At 46.7% G+C, this 15050-nt stretch overlaps 2 protein-coding genes across 2 annotated transcripts in view; one reads left to right on the plus strand and one right to left on the minus strand.

Annotated features, from left to right (window-relative positions):
* Positions 1 to 11204, minus strand: part of LOC121829000 (uncharacterized) — a 42924-nt gene extending 31720 nt beyond the window's left edge. The window contains exon 1 of the mRNA XM_076568419.1: positions 10869 to 11204. Within this exon, the coding sequence (XP_076424534.1) occupies positions 10869 to 11204 (336 nt within the window). The remainder of the gene's footprint in view (positions 1 to 10868) is intronic.
* The window catches only part of Ttl (tubulin tyrosine ligase), a 32982-nt gene continuing 28940 nt past the window's right edge, over positions 11009 to 15050 (plus strand). Inside the window, exons 1-2 of the mRNA XM_076570618.1 lie at positions 11009 to 11359; positions 13845 to 13923. Coding sequence (XP_076426733.1) covers positions 11203 to 11359; positions 13845 to 13923 — 236 coding nt within the window. The 5' untranslated portion in view covers positions 11009 to 11202. The remainder of the gene's footprint in view (positions 11360 to 13844; positions 13924 to 15050) is intronic.

Consider the following 15050-nt stretch of genomic DNA (forward strand, 5'->3'; position numbering starts at 1 on the left):
GAAAGAATGAGAAAAGAAGAGAGAAGAGAACAAGGGAAATGCCTGAGGCCAGCCAGGCAGCCGGCAGCCAGCAGACACAGAACAGGACATACAGAAAGAGAGGTTAAAAAGCCCAAGGCAAAAACACAGATAAAGAGAAACAGATTAAAATAAGAGCTAAGATAAGGCCAAGCATTCATAACTAATAATAAGTCTCCATGTCATGATTTGGGAGCTGGTTGGTGGCCCAAAAGAAAAGGCTTGCTACAAGGATTCTACAACTTATTCAATCTTATTCTCTTGTTCAAATTATTTCCCCAAATGAAGATTAAAAGAGAAGACTCAGGTTAGCCAGATGGCTCAATGGTTCAGAGCACTACTTGCTCTTACAGAGGACCTAAGTTCAGTTCCCAGAAACCACATCAGGCAGCTCACAATCACTTATAACTCTAGCTTAAGGGGATCTGACACACTCTTCTCCAAGCAGCAGGCACATACATATGTGTACACACATGTGTGCACAAGTGGGCATGCACATACAAGCACATACACACAAATAAAAAATTTAAAGAATCTTAGGATAATGCATAGGTAAGACACACACAAAAAATGTTGCTGTGGCAGTTTGAATAAGAATGACACCCATAGACTCATATATTTGAATACTTGGTCCCCAGTTGGTGGAACTGTTTGGGAAGAATTTCAAGGTGTGGTCTTGTTGGAGGAGGTGTGTCACTGGGGGTGGGCTTTGATATTTAAGAAGCTTGTGCCATTACCAGAAAGCTGTCTCCCTCTGCCTCCTACTGTGGGGGCCCAAAGATACTCCATAGTGTGGCCTTATTCCATCTTGACTCAAGGTCAGAGAGTTGGCGCCTGTTTTTATCACACAAGGCTGCATATCAGGATGTGTTTGGCCAAAAGCATGGTTACCAGGTGTCTTATACTTCAAGGCCTAATTACAGGATGTTTTGCCATAAAGTGTAGCTAATAGATGTTTTGAGAATTGAGGAAGTGTTTACTCTTGTCTATACTTTGTACCTTGAACCATAGTGTCCTTGAGAAGGGAAGGTCTTTTGCCTCCCCCCTTGCTGGTGTATAAAACGCCCATGAGGAATAAACTCCTGTGTCTCTGTCTTTTTTTTTTTTTTTTTTTTTTACATCGTACATCTCTATCTTTCCTATTTATTATTTCTCAATCCACACTCCCCTATACCAAGAACTGTCCAAAGGTCAAACTGGACTCGGCATCTTGTAGATAAGGACACAAACTTCAACTGCTGCTCAAGCTTCATGCCTGCCCGTATGCTGCCATGCTTCCCACCATGATGGTCATGGACTCTGACCATCTATAACTGTAACCCCAAATTAAACGTTTTTCTTTTGTAAGTTGCCTTGGTCATGGTGTTTTGTCACAGCATTAGAAAAGTAACTAAGACAGTTGCTTATTTTAAAAAATGAGTGGGAAAACACCAATAATAGTTTATTATCTTGTACAGTAGTAAAACGCAGATGGCCACAGCATAGGAGGCAGGAGAGAGGAAACATTGACAGGTTTTAGGGTTGTAGCATCAATTAGAAATTTGTGAGGGGAAAAATTCACACATTTGTGTTAAGGACACAATCGCTTACGTGAACCACTGGGAAAGATGAAAGAATGTGCAACTGAAAAATTGTTACCCAGGAATGATAGAAAGTAATAGAGATAATAGACAATAATAGAAAAGGAGCTAGAGAGCTGCCTCCATGGGTAAGAGCACTGGCTGCTCTTCCAGAGGACCAGGGTTCATATCCCAGAACCCATATGGAGCCTCACACCTGTCATGATCCCATGCTCGGGCCTCTGTGAGCACTGCATGAACGTGGTACACAGACATACATGCAGGCAGAACTCCCATAGTGGTAAAATAAAATAATGATTAAAAGAATCTATGCCAGCCAGTTTGGACTGGAAAAGACAGAGTCTGGAGAAATGACTCAATGGTTAACCACTCTGGCTGTTCTTCCAAGCATCTGGAACTCCAGTTCCAGGACCGTCTAGCCTCTGTGGACAGCAGCCATGCATGCTCTGCACTTACATAAATGCAGGGTGAACACGCATACACATAAAAAGAAAATACAGAAATCTTTTGTAAAAAGTAAGATGGTGAATGACTGAGGAAGACACCTAACGTTCCTCATCCTCTGGCTCCCCCCTGCACATATGCATACCTGAAAACACATGCACGTACCCAGAGAGACAAGGGTGGTGATGGTGAAAGAAACTGAGGAACACACCGGAAGAAAGAAAGACCTCCATGTTCCTGGATTGGCAGAGTTAATGTTGTAGAATGGCTATCCTACCAAAAGCAACCTACAAATTCAATACAACCGCCATCAAAATCCCAATGACATTCTTCACGGAATTAGAAAAAAGCGGCCGGAAAGACAATATGGAAGCACCACAGACCCCAAATAGCCAAAGCAATTCTAATCAGAAAGAGCAATGCTGGAGTTATCATAAGACCCGATCTCAAATTATACCACAGAGCCGTGGTAATGAAAACAGCGTGGCCCTAGCACAAAAACAGACACGTAGGCCAATGCCACAGAATAAAAGACACTGATAACTCTCAGAGCTGCAGCCACTAACTTTTGACAAATGTGTCAAAAATATGCATTGGAGGGCCAGCAAGATGGTTCTGGGAGTAAAAGCTCTTGCCACATAAGCCTGACCACTGTCCAACTCTGGTGCCCACAGAAAAGGCAGATGGGAGCAGCATCTGTAATACCAGCACTCCTGGGGGATGTGAGGCAGAGGAAGGAGCATCACCAGGAAGCCAGGAACAGGCAGGGGAGCAGAAATAACAAGAGTGGCCTTGTACAAGGTGGGAGAGCTGACATGCAAAAGGTTGTTCTGTCTCCAATGCAGCACAGCGGGGGGGGGGGGGGAGGGGGGGGGACGACACTGCACAATAGTTTTATTCAGCCATACAGAAGCATGAAATAATGCCATCTGCAGGGAAATTGAAGGAACTGGAGGTCGCTACATGAAGACAAGTCAAACTCAGAGTGTGCAAAGGAGTGTTGCCTATTTTTTAGAATTGGAATCCAGTTTTAAACGGAAGTGTAAACATGCAGATGATATGAAAGTAGGAGGGGTGTGTGAGGGGTGCGATAATTTAAAGACCATTAAATAAATAAATAAGCATAAAGCAGAGTCCCTGGGTCCCACAGGAACACACATCCACCAATGGGCAGAGAGACTGACCCAGAAGCGTAGTCTAAGATGCCATGCTGCTATTCGGACCCCTTCACTTGCTTGTGACCTAGCTGTATGACACTGGTTGCTGAATTCACACATCCCCTGCTTTCCAGAGAATGGACCTGATGAATGAGCTGCTTTCCTAGAGGAATAGCCAGTGACTTCATGAGAAAGAATCCAAATGGCCAGTCACTTTGTCTCTGGGAGACATCTACCATGCAGTCTGTGCTGCATGACTGCATCTTCCAGATCAGACCCTGGTGCAGACCTGACACCACTTCCTGCCTGGCTCCTTCCCCATCCCTCGCCTATGGGCTTTCCTCCCCCACCAGCCTTTCCTCAAGGGTACTCTGCAGAACATCGCATGTCTTCAAACTACAGCTGCTGAGATCCTATAGGCTGCACAGGATGATTCAGGGAGGGCACGTCAGCAGCTTGTCCCTGACCCCAAAGCCATCCTATGTGCCTGCAGGAGCTCAAAGCCATTTTGAAAGTGTAGCCACCATGGGGTCTAAAGACTGAGCCCAACTCCTGAGGACATTGCTTAAACTCTAAGATTCAGGCAAAGCCTTATTCTGTACACACACATTTTTGTTTGTTTATTTGTCTTAAACCATTTTGATTTTGTTAGGGTGGACTGACAGGCATATTTGTGTATCCTGTCCCTCTGGGAACCTTGCTTTTGAACAGCTGCAAGGGACAATATGGACCACTCACAGACATGGAGATAGGACATGCAGGATCTTGATATGCCCTTAAAATGACCCAAAAGGAGAGGTGGCTGTATCTAGTACTATGCTTTTAATTTTTTCACTTTAGAAACTCTGGCATCCTCATTTTTAAAGTGGTGGATAACCTGCATTATATTTTCAGCATGAACTCTATTAATGAAATACTACAATAAAATACTACACTACAATAAAATATCAAAATGTACTATTAAAATAAACTAGTCCAGATGACAAATAGTTTGACAAGAAAAAGGGGGATGCTATTGCATAGAAACAGAAAAATTCCTATAATCCATCTTTGACTGGCCATCACGAGAACCCACAGAGAACATGCAGGAGGCTAGAAAATAGGAGCTTGGCCTTACCTTAGTGGGGAGACTCTCCACTCTACACAAATGAGACAATCAGTTGCACTCCCCCCTGAGGAACAGGTGGTTTTTATCAGCCGCAGGAATCCACCTGGGTTTGCACAGTTCCAAATGACAGGATCTCCAGCCTCTGTTAACCGACTCCACCCCTGACGTCACAGACAGTATCATGAACCAGCAGTAACATAACTTATGCATGGCCTTGTGGCGGGGCCGATGCTTTGTCACAGAGATAAGAACTGATAATAAGAGCCTGAGAAGACGGCTATCTGAACCAACCCAATCAGAATAGGGCTCAGCTACAGGTCTAAAACAGCTGTGCTGTGTGGACCTGAAAAGAAATCATGCTCTCTCAAACTCATGTCCACTAGGAACCTGAGCATACAATCTTATTTGAAGATGGGCAATTAATTGATATATTTATTTCTGGTGATGTAAGCAAGTCAAGAGGTGGACCTATCAGAGTGAACCCCATCCAGTGACAGATAACATCATAAGAAGAAGGACATTTGGACACAGAGACACAGAAGGAATGATGGATGCAGAGATCAGTGTGATGTGCTCATCCCCAGGGGAGCCACCAGGGGCTGGAAGAGGTAGAGGATTCTCTTCTAGCAGCTTGGGAGGAAGCATGGCTTTGCTGGTAGCATATTCTAAGACAGTGTTCTCAACCTTCCTAACGATGTGACCCTTTAATACAGTTCCTCAAGTAGTGGTTGACCCAACCATAAAGTTACTTCATTGCTACTTCATAACTGTAATTTTGCTACTGTTATGAATCAAAGTATAAATATCTGTGCTTTCTGAAGGTCTTAGATGGACTCTTTTGAAAGGTCATTTGACCCCCAAAATGGTTGCAACCCATCGGTTGAAAACCATTGTTCTAAGGCTTCTAGCTGCCAGAACTGTGAGACCATTTCTCTTGTTTTAAGTCATCTAATTTATTTTGATTTATTATGCTATCGCTAAGATATCTAACATCTATGTTATTATAACACAAAATAGACTGTACTACAAAACTATTTTTAGAACCCAAATAGTTAATTTCATAATGATGGAAAGGTTTGACACATCAGAAAGATGTAGCAACCATAAATGAAAATACACCTTACAGTACAGCCTCATAGTCATGCAACCAGCATTGACAGTTAAAGGGAGAAACATACAGTTTAATAACTGTAGTTGCAGGTTTCAAGTCTTGTGTAAATAATTAGTAGAATTATTCATCATAAAGTTAGCAAAATTTGAATAGACCATCCAGAAAGGCACTCCATTTAGCATAAACAGAACACCGCACGGATTAGGTAGAGAACACAGTTCTCATTAAGAGCACATGAAGTATTTCCACAGACTACAGCCATGCTGCACATCAGGTCTCAATAAATAAAAGGAATGAAAGCATATGAAGTATTTTCTATGACCATAATCAATTTAAATTGCACATGAACAACAAAAAGACAATTTGTGAAGCTCATGTGTATTTATGGAGGGACTAAGGCTACATCTGAAAATAAACACATTGTAGTGGTTTGAGTGAGACTCACATATTTGAACCCTTGGTCCCTAGTTGGTGGCACTGTTTAGGGAGGCTGTGGAACCTTTAGGAGGTGGAGTCTGGCTGGAGGAAATACGTCACTGGGGGTGGGCTTTGAGTGCTTATGATCTCTTGAACTTCCTGTTTGTTCTCTGCTTCCTCTGGCAGATGAAGATACAGTCTCTCTCTCTCTCTCTCTCTCAGGTCATGTCTTCCACCATGCCTGCTGATTGCTCAATGCCTCCCCACCTTGATCAACTCTTACCCCTTAGAAAGCATAAGTCAATATAAACTCTTCTTTCTATAAGTTGCCTTGGTCAAGGTGTTTTACCACAACAGAAAAGTAACTATTTCACACATTATAAATAACCAACAGCCTATGATCAGGGAAGAAGCGACATTGGCATTTCCCTATGTTAGTGTGTATATAAGTTATATGTATGTATGATAAAGTTTGCAAACTTGAACTATGTGTCTGGAGATGACCGGCCTTGAACAGGGAGTATGTTCATTTCCACCAAGATACTTTTGCTCTACAGGATCCACTTTCTTTCTAACAAAAATATTATTTTTAGTCAGTTATGTAAGCACACCATCCAACTGTGATAATTTCCCACTTACGGAGAGTTTATGATATGCCAGGCATGTGCTGGGAATTTTACAGCCATTTAATCCACACGACCATCACATGATTGAGCCATACTCTTGTCGAGACACCTAGGGAATCAGTTCTAGAGCTGGGATACTAGTTCAGGCCTGGATGATCTCAGACTCCAGAGTCTGACTTTTTGTGATACTATTTGTGCAGCATCACAAGCCCAGATGCTATGACCTGTGGAGGCCCAAATTACTCAGAGTCTGAGAATCTGAGCTTGCTTTACCCAGCAGGGCTGCATAAGGAGATGATTTGGCCATTGGCATAGTTACCAGATGTTTGGAAGGGTCTACACTTGGCTGTGTGGTGTGCTTTGATCTAGGAAAAGGGAGGTCTTTTGCCCCGCCCCTTGGCATTGTTATAAAAAGCCCTTTTGAATAAATGGAAAAGGCCATTGGGTTTTGATCCAGGTCTTCCCAAAGCTATCCTGTGTTTCTGTCTTTCTCCTCTAACCTATCTTTCTATCTAATATTTTCTTATCCCTCTCTCCTCCTTATAGGAACCCTGGAAAAAGTGGGGGCTGGCCTCCCACAATTACATGACCTTCAGAGGAAAATGGCTCCAAGTTCTATCATCCTTATGAAAATGTCCTCATGACTTTCAAATGGCATCATTTTAAAATCCAGATCCTGGTTTTGCAGCTCAAAACCCTTCTTTATGCTGAGTTCTGGGTGATCTAGATGATACACTAGGAATTCTCATTAACTTTAAGTAAAAATAAAGAAAAAAAGTGGGGGACAAGATCTTGAGCTGAGGGTACTATCTGCCATGAGACTGGGCCTTTGGGAGAGGTGCTCATGGATGTTTATGGAGCGAGCAAGGCTACCAGTTCCTCTTTTGAGTGTGTGTGTTCCTGTGTATTCACACTCCATACAACATCAAATCACCCAGTTGTGTTTCTTCTCTGACACTTTACTGGAGAAGTGTATAGTAGTTTGATAGTAATGGCCCCCATAGGCTCATAGATTTGAATGCTTGGTCACTAGGAGTGGCAATACTTGATAGAGATTAGAAGATGTGGCTTTGTTAGAGTAGGTGTGGTCTTGTCGGAGGAAATATGTCACTGGGGGTGGGCTTTGTGGTTTCAAATGCTCAAGCCAGGCCCAATCTCTCTCTCTCTCTCTCTCTCTCTCTCTCTCTCTCTCTCTCTCTCTCTCTTTCTCTCTCTCTCTCTTCCTGCTGCCTGTTGATCTGTTGATCTGAATATAGAACTCTCAGCTACCTCTCCAGCACCATGTCTGCCTGCACACTGCCATGCTTCCTACCATGATGATAATAGACTAAACCTCTGAAACTGCAAGCCAGCCCCAATTAAATGTTTTCCTTTATAAGAGTTGTCATGGTCATAGTGTCTCTTCACAGCAATAGAACATTGACTAAGACAAAGTCTATTCCATGAATTGTCTGCTACATACAGAACTATTTTCTCCTCAAGGGTCTTTTTATTGATGAACAATTTCAAGTTGTTATTACTGAGGGGCCAAGACCCTCTGTGGAGGAACAGCCAGAGCTAGGATGAATGAACTGGACAGGGGAAGCACATCATTCACGTGTGCGCTAGTTTGCTTTCTGTGCTCTAATAAAAGTTCTGACCAAGAGCAATATGGAGAGAAAAGGGCTTATTCAGCTACACATCCCAGTCGCAGTCCATCATAAGGAAGGGCAGGGCAGGAACCTGGAGGTAGGAACAGAAGCAGAGGCCACGGAAGAACACTGCTTACTGCTTTGCTTCTCATGGTGTGGTGGTTTGAATGAAAATGGCCCCCATAGACTCCTAGGGAGTGGCATTATTGGAGGTGTGGCCTTGTTGGAGGAACACTGTCAGAGGAGGAGGGCTTTGAGGTCTCAGAAGCTCAAGCCAGGCCCAGTGTCACTCTCTTCCTGCTGCCTGCAGATCCAGATGTAGAACTCTCAGCTCCTTCCTTCTCCAGCACCATGTCTGCCTGCCATGCTGATAATGGACTAAACCTCTGAAACTGTAAGCCAGCCACAATTAAATGCTTTCCTGTGGTGGTATTCTAATTGTACTGAAATGTGATTTTGATTGTATGTTAATAAATAAAGTTGCCCAGGGGTGAGAGCTATTAGAGCCATAGACAGAGTGTGGTGGTGATTGTGGTGGTGGTGGTGGTGGTGGTGGTGGTGGTGGTGGTGGTGGTGGTGGTGGTGGTGGTGGTGGCACACGCCTTTAATCCCATAGATCTCTGTGTGTTCAGGGATACAGCCAGCATTGGAGACATATGCCTTTAAGACCTAGGGGGCTGTACATTCAGACAGTGACGAGGCAGTCACATGTTTGGGTTTACAACCAATGAGAAGGCAGAACAATAATACTATAAAAAAGACGTACAGACAGGATATAGCTCTCTTTCGGGAAGCTGGGACACCGCAGGCGGAAGGGTGAGATTTTAGCTCTGAGCTCTGACCTCTCGGCTTTCTCTTTTACTTTGTTTCTGTGTTTCTTATTTAATAAGACGGTTGGTTACATCAATACTTTCCTTTATAAGAGTTGCTGTGGTCATGATGTCTATTCATAGCAATAAAATTCTAACTAATAAGACACATGGTTTTCTGGGTTTGCTTTTTAGTACAACACAGGATCACCTTCCCAGGGCTGGCACCACCCACAGTGGGTTGGGACATCCTACATCAATCGTAAATCAAGAGGAATGCCCCCACAGACTTGCCCACAGAACAATCTGATGGAGGCATTTTCTCATTTGAAGTTCCCTCTTCCCAGATGACTTTAGCTTGGGTCAAGTTGACAGACTAACAGTTGGCCAGCTTTCTACTGCTACAACAAATACCCAAGATAATAAGCTCATAAAGAGAAAGTGTTATTCTGCATCTCAGTTTTAGGCTGATGATTGGCTCTGTTGCTCTTGGGCCTGTGGCGTGGCTGCCATACCATGCTAAGAACACATTACAGAGCAAAACACACTTACCCTATCACCAGCCAGGGAATAAGAAAGAAGAGGGGCTGGGTCATCCCCAGAAGGAGAAGACACACAAATTCTAAAGTCCAGACTAGCAGTGTAGCATACTCCTTACATGTGTTGGCAAGTCCATGTGACCAGGACTAATTCAAAGGGGAATGGGAAGTCTAAGTCTCAGACGAGTCCCCCCTCTGTAAGATGACAAGATGTTTCCAAGGTGTTCCACATCTTACATCTGAGTAATGACAGATGAAAAAGCTAATGACTTTCTACAGCTCAGAGTCAGACTGGGCAGCTTTGGATTGTTTTTCTGTGTCACCAGCCACCACGACAAAAGGAACGGAGTGGCCCCATTAGTGCAGACTTGATATTCATTTCTCTCGGTGTTAGTCTCACTGGACCCTCAGAAAATGGTGACTGAAGGGGAAAGATGAGTTTTACCACTAAGAAAAGGAGTGATGTACAAAAACCAAAACAAATGAAAATGATGTGGTACTGGGCTGGGGATGGGCTCAGTTCGTAGAACGTTTGCTCGGCATACATGAAGCCCTGGGTGTGATCCCCAGCACTAAATAAAGCCAGAGTATGTCTATGGTAGATGGGCTGAGATGAGGCAGGAGGGCCTTCACATTGTACTCAGTAGATAAGGAAAGCGGGGTAGAGGGAAGCCCCATGGTGTTCTCCCCTCCCCCGCCTCTCCCTGGCCCCCTTCGCCCCAAAAGCTAATTAAAAATGTGAAGCTTGGGTCTGCTGGGAGCATTTATGAGTGAAGATAGAGATGCTCTTAGTACCAAAGTTGGTTTCCTTAGGCTATCAGGCAAAGGCACAAAAATCATTTAAAGAACCAATCTGCCACCATTCAAAAGGGGAAGCTGGGGTCCAGAGAAGGGTGAGCGGTGAGTTGCAGGACCTGTGAGGAGTCCAGAGCTTCCCTGGTTCTGTTTGGGACTGACTCACAGGCAGACTCCAGAGGAGCCCTCCTCAGAGTCCAGAGGACGCCTCCCACCCCCGAAACCAAAAGCGAGCAGATCGCAAGAGAAGCATAGCTTCACTTGGATACAGGATGAGACCTTAGAACTTCAGTTTTGGTTTATTTTGAGGCAGGGCCTCATGTAGCCCAGCTGGCTTCGAATTCACTAAGTCGCCGAGGATGACCTTGAATACCTGGTCTTTCTTCCCCTACCTCCTTAGTGCTGGGATTAGAAGCGTGCCTGATTTTACAGGGCTGGAGATGGAACCCAGGGCTCGGTGGTGGCTACATCCTCTGCCTGGATCTTTTGTTTTCACCCATCAAATCTGATTTTGAACTAGGTGGGAGACCCAGACAGACTGCAGGAAGGAATATTTGCAGGCTGTGACCCGGGCACAGCAGGAATCACTTCACTCGGCCTCTCCACCGCAGTTCGCGAATACTGTGACCCCACCAGCGCCCCACGCCACCAGCTCCTCGCAGAGCGCCGGCCGGCCCGGGCGGGCCCTGCATCCGAGCTCCCGCCGCAGCGGTCCGCAGACCTGCCCCGAGCGCCGCGCGGAATCACGGTCGTGGGCGGGGCGCCGGCGGTGGGCGCGGCGTCCGGGTGGCGCTCGCCACTCGGGCGGTGGCGCGGGCGCCCGGGGCCGGCACTGAGGGGACCCGGAGGCGCGGTCCCGGAGCTGGGCGGACGGCTGGGCTGGGGCTGGGGCTGGGGCAGCGACCACGCGGGGCCGCCGTGGTGCCTTGGACTCGTGCGGCGGCTGCGGGGCGCGCGGCCCTTCGCCATGTACACCTTCGTGGTGCGCGACGAGAATAGCAGCGTCTACGCCGAGGTCTCCCGGCTGCTGCTGGCCACCGGCCACTGGAAGAGGCTGCGGCGGGACAACCCCAGGTTCAACTTGATGCTGGGCGAGAGGAACCGGCTGCCCTTCGGGAGACTGGGTGAGCCTTTCCCTCGTGGCCGTGGCGCGCACGGCCCCGGGGAGCCAGCGCTTTTGTTTTTAAGGTCATTAATCTTCTCCAGGCGCTAGCTCGCTCGGGCAGATCTAAAATGGATCCACCAAGACCTAAACCCATAGCTGGATTCCGAACGGAGCCTCGGTGCGGTTGATGTGTGTGCTGACAGTGCCCTAGCCCTGCACCCGGAGTGTCGGCCTCGACTCCTAGCTTCCCTGGGCCTGCTGCAATCATCTTGCAGCTTTCCACCACCGAGGATTCCGCCTTGTGTGGTGTGGGTGTGGAGGGGGAGTTGTCGTTGTTGAAACCCCAGAGGCTTGTGCTACCGAGAGGCCCAAGGAATTTGGGAAAGACTCACTGAATTACCCAAAGCGGGAGCTTCCAGGGAAGCTGGTGGGTGGGAGTGGAGGGGTGCTCCATTTCAGACCTCTCTTTTAGCCGCACCAAAAGTGTGCATCCGCAACTGTGCGTCTAATGATGGTTTTTACAGGAGTTTGGATGCCCTTTGGTCTCCTCATCCACGTGGGCGAAGCTTTATTCACATACTTTCCCGTAGGAAGGGACAGCGACCCCCTTTTAAATGACGTAATCCAAAAGTTGTCCAGATGGGTTCAACTAGCATCCCACAGACTTGAGCCTGGTCATCTGCGGAGGGCCTGTCTCTCTCTCTCTCTCTGGGTAGCTGGTTCTTTTGCAAAAACTCACTTGGGGGTGGGGTCGGTTGTGTTCCAAGGACAGAAGGGGAGAATTGATAGCAGAGACCGCTCTACCTTGGAGAACACCCCACAGAGTAGTGTCCCGTGTCCTGAAGAGGAGAGTGTTTTCAGAAATAGGTGTGGTCAGAGATGCATGACTAGACTGAAAGCAGGTCGTTTGGAATTAACTGGCTCTTCGGCAAGCTTTCATAAGGCATTTGGGTGACATTACAACCCTATCAAGATGTGATAGCTTGAAGAATGAAGTGTGTAAGGGCTTAACCATACTGAAATAGTCCAGGGACAACTTTTCATTCTCATACAAGTTTATACTGTAGCATGGCAACCCCATGGAGGGGCTGGTTGGAAGTCTCAGAAATCTCAGAATAGAAATGTGCTTGTTAACCAGGTTCCTCTGGAAGGGCTCAGCAAAGAAAATCCCACTAAACGAACTTCCCGAAAGGAGTACAGGAACAGCCACCAGTCCGTCCCCTTCCTCTGTCACCCCCTTCCTGACTTCCCTGCCTCTTGGCACTTGACAGTGCCTGATGGTAAGAGCCTAGGTAGAGCCTTGGTGTTGAGAACACATGGAAAGGCTCTGCTCAGGCTGGGGCAGGGGGAGTTGGCCTTGCTGCTGTGACGACAAAGAGAAACCCTTTGTGATCCCAGTCCTGAAAAGGCACCACACATTTAGCAGATGAGCAGCAAACGTTTTATCTTTATGGAAAAGACAGATGCATCCTCTTAACTAAAATGGTTCTGCACCCTCACTGTTGAGAGTATTCCCTTTCTGTCTAAAGTGGGCGGCAAAACCCAAGGAGGAAAGCACAGAGTCGTGTGCAGGCGCTGGAAGCCAGGGCCAATGGCATGAGAAGTCATCAGGTCAACAGTGAATCGGACCTGTCTACCCCAGGGAGACTGTGGAAGCCAGATAATATCTGAAAGTTCTGATTTGGTTATGTGCCATGGTTGGATTAATTATTGTTAACCCTGACACCAACTCAAAGTCTCTTTTTAAAATCTTACCTTTTGTTACTGGAGATGCAAAGCATTTTATTAGGAGTTAAAATTTTTTTAATAAAATGTATTTTTGTTGTATCATGTTATTTCTAATTTTTAGTCTTGATTTATTTCATCTTTTGTGGCGCTGAGGATTGAACTCATGGCCTCCTAGGTGTTGATGATGATGCACTGTGCCACTGAGCCACACTGCAGACCTCCGGTTGTGGTTTTAGAACAGCTTTTGTAGTAAGAGCTAATCCATGTCTCCTCATGGGATAGTGCAGAGAAGTCCTCAGGGCTTCTGACATCGTCACAGGGCCTTTCTACTGCCTCCTTTCACTTCTTAGTGACTTCTAGAAGCTCCTTGAGGTGGATGTGCCATACTCCGCTGCCTTCTTCGATGTCTGGAAAAAGTGGGGTTGGAGATGGATGTGTGGCTGTGTGCAAGGAACCTTGCTCAGCAGGTTACAAGCCTGTGTGTGTGAGGCTGAGAGAGGGCTGTGTTAGGACCAAGGAGAAGTGAAATAGACAATACCCGATATTCTCCTAAGAAGAAAAAAGGCAGCCACGCCACAGCTGACCTGCATGGCAGTGTTCATGCTGCAGAATTGAGAGTAGGAAACTGAGAGGAAGAGGGACCGAGGGACACCCAGCCTGAAAGGAGAGAAAGGGAAGCTGGGGCTGGCACATCTGTTCCGCACGCTGCCACTGCTGCTGACATTGTCACGCCGCACCTGTTCTGTTTCCATTCTGAGCTGCTGCTTTCTTCGTAGGTCACGAGCCTGGGCTGGCACAGCTGGTGAACTACTACAGGGGGGCGGACAAACTGTGCCGGAAAGCTTCCTTGGTGAAGTAAGTGTCCCCGAAGACCTCCGTTTTCCGTGTTTTATATAAATGGTTCTAGCTTTCATCCGGAAGTGGTTAGGCCAAGATGAGGAGGAGAAAAAAAAAAAAACTTTACTGTTTTAAAAGTCAACAGATATCAGGGCTGTGGGCCCCTCTGGGTTGCTTTGACTACAGTTAAGGCGTTGCTGTGTGTATCGCTTACTAAAGCCCGCCTGTCTCCTAGGTGAGCTCCTAGAGCAATGCCTGACTCTCTGGAAGGGGGTTCTGGTGTAAGTGGTTTCTTGGAAGATATTCAAGGCAAATCCATCTGCAATCGGGGGGTGGGGTGGGGGGTGGAGGGGTGGGGGGTGGGGGCAGGGGGCAGAGTAGGGCAGGGTGAATTAAAAGCCAAGCAAAGAAGTAGTTTTAGCTGAAGTCTTACCCCAGTGCTCTGACGTGGATGACACCTCAGAGCTGTCACACTTGAAGCAAAGTGACTGAACGTCTGCCATAGTGTCAGTCGGGAACAGTTCCACTTTTTCTTGGCATCTGCTCACCTAGAAACTTTCCTATGCTCTCTTCTTGTGGGGAAAGGGCTGGGGGTGGGGGTGGGGTTAGTTGCCAGGCATTTCCGGTCCCTGGAGAAGGGTGTGTGCAAGCCTCCTCAGAAGACTCTCAAGCAGTGGTCGGGGGTGGGGGAATGGGGGTCCTCAGAAGATATTCAGATAGAGTGCAACAGCCGTCCGTCTCTGAGCCGTTGGGGTATGGCTAGCTATCACAAGGATGGTATTGTAAGGTAGAATTCAGCAGTATACAGTGACTGAGGTCCAGGGTCAGCACCTGGGGATTAACCCCAGCTCTTTGAAGAATCTAATTAGCGGGCAGATCTTCTCATCCCTCTAAGCCTGAGTACCTCCCTCATAAAGCAATTATGAGGGTGAGACCAGGAGACGTGTGTGAGTGGACGCAGCACAAGGGCCTGATGCACGTGGGTATTTGTGCTTTAACTCTCTTCTCTGAAAGTGAACGGTGGTAACTACCTAATGAGACTCTTGCCATCATCATCATTATGACTGTCGTTTTCATATGGAAGCTCTCCGTCTGGTCCCTAAGATCAGGGCTATCATTTGTCTCCTAGACTCTTTCCCTGTGAT

The sequence above is a fragment of the Peromyscus maniculatus genome, chromosome 4 (assembly GCF_049852395.1).
Source record: "Peromyscus maniculatus bairdii isolate BWxNUB_F1_BW_parent chromosome 4, HU_Pman_BW_mat_3.1, whole genome shotgun sequence".
NCBI classification, from domain to species: Eukaryota; Metazoa; Chordata; class Mammalia; order Rodentia; family Cricetidae; genus Peromyscus; species Peromyscus maniculatus.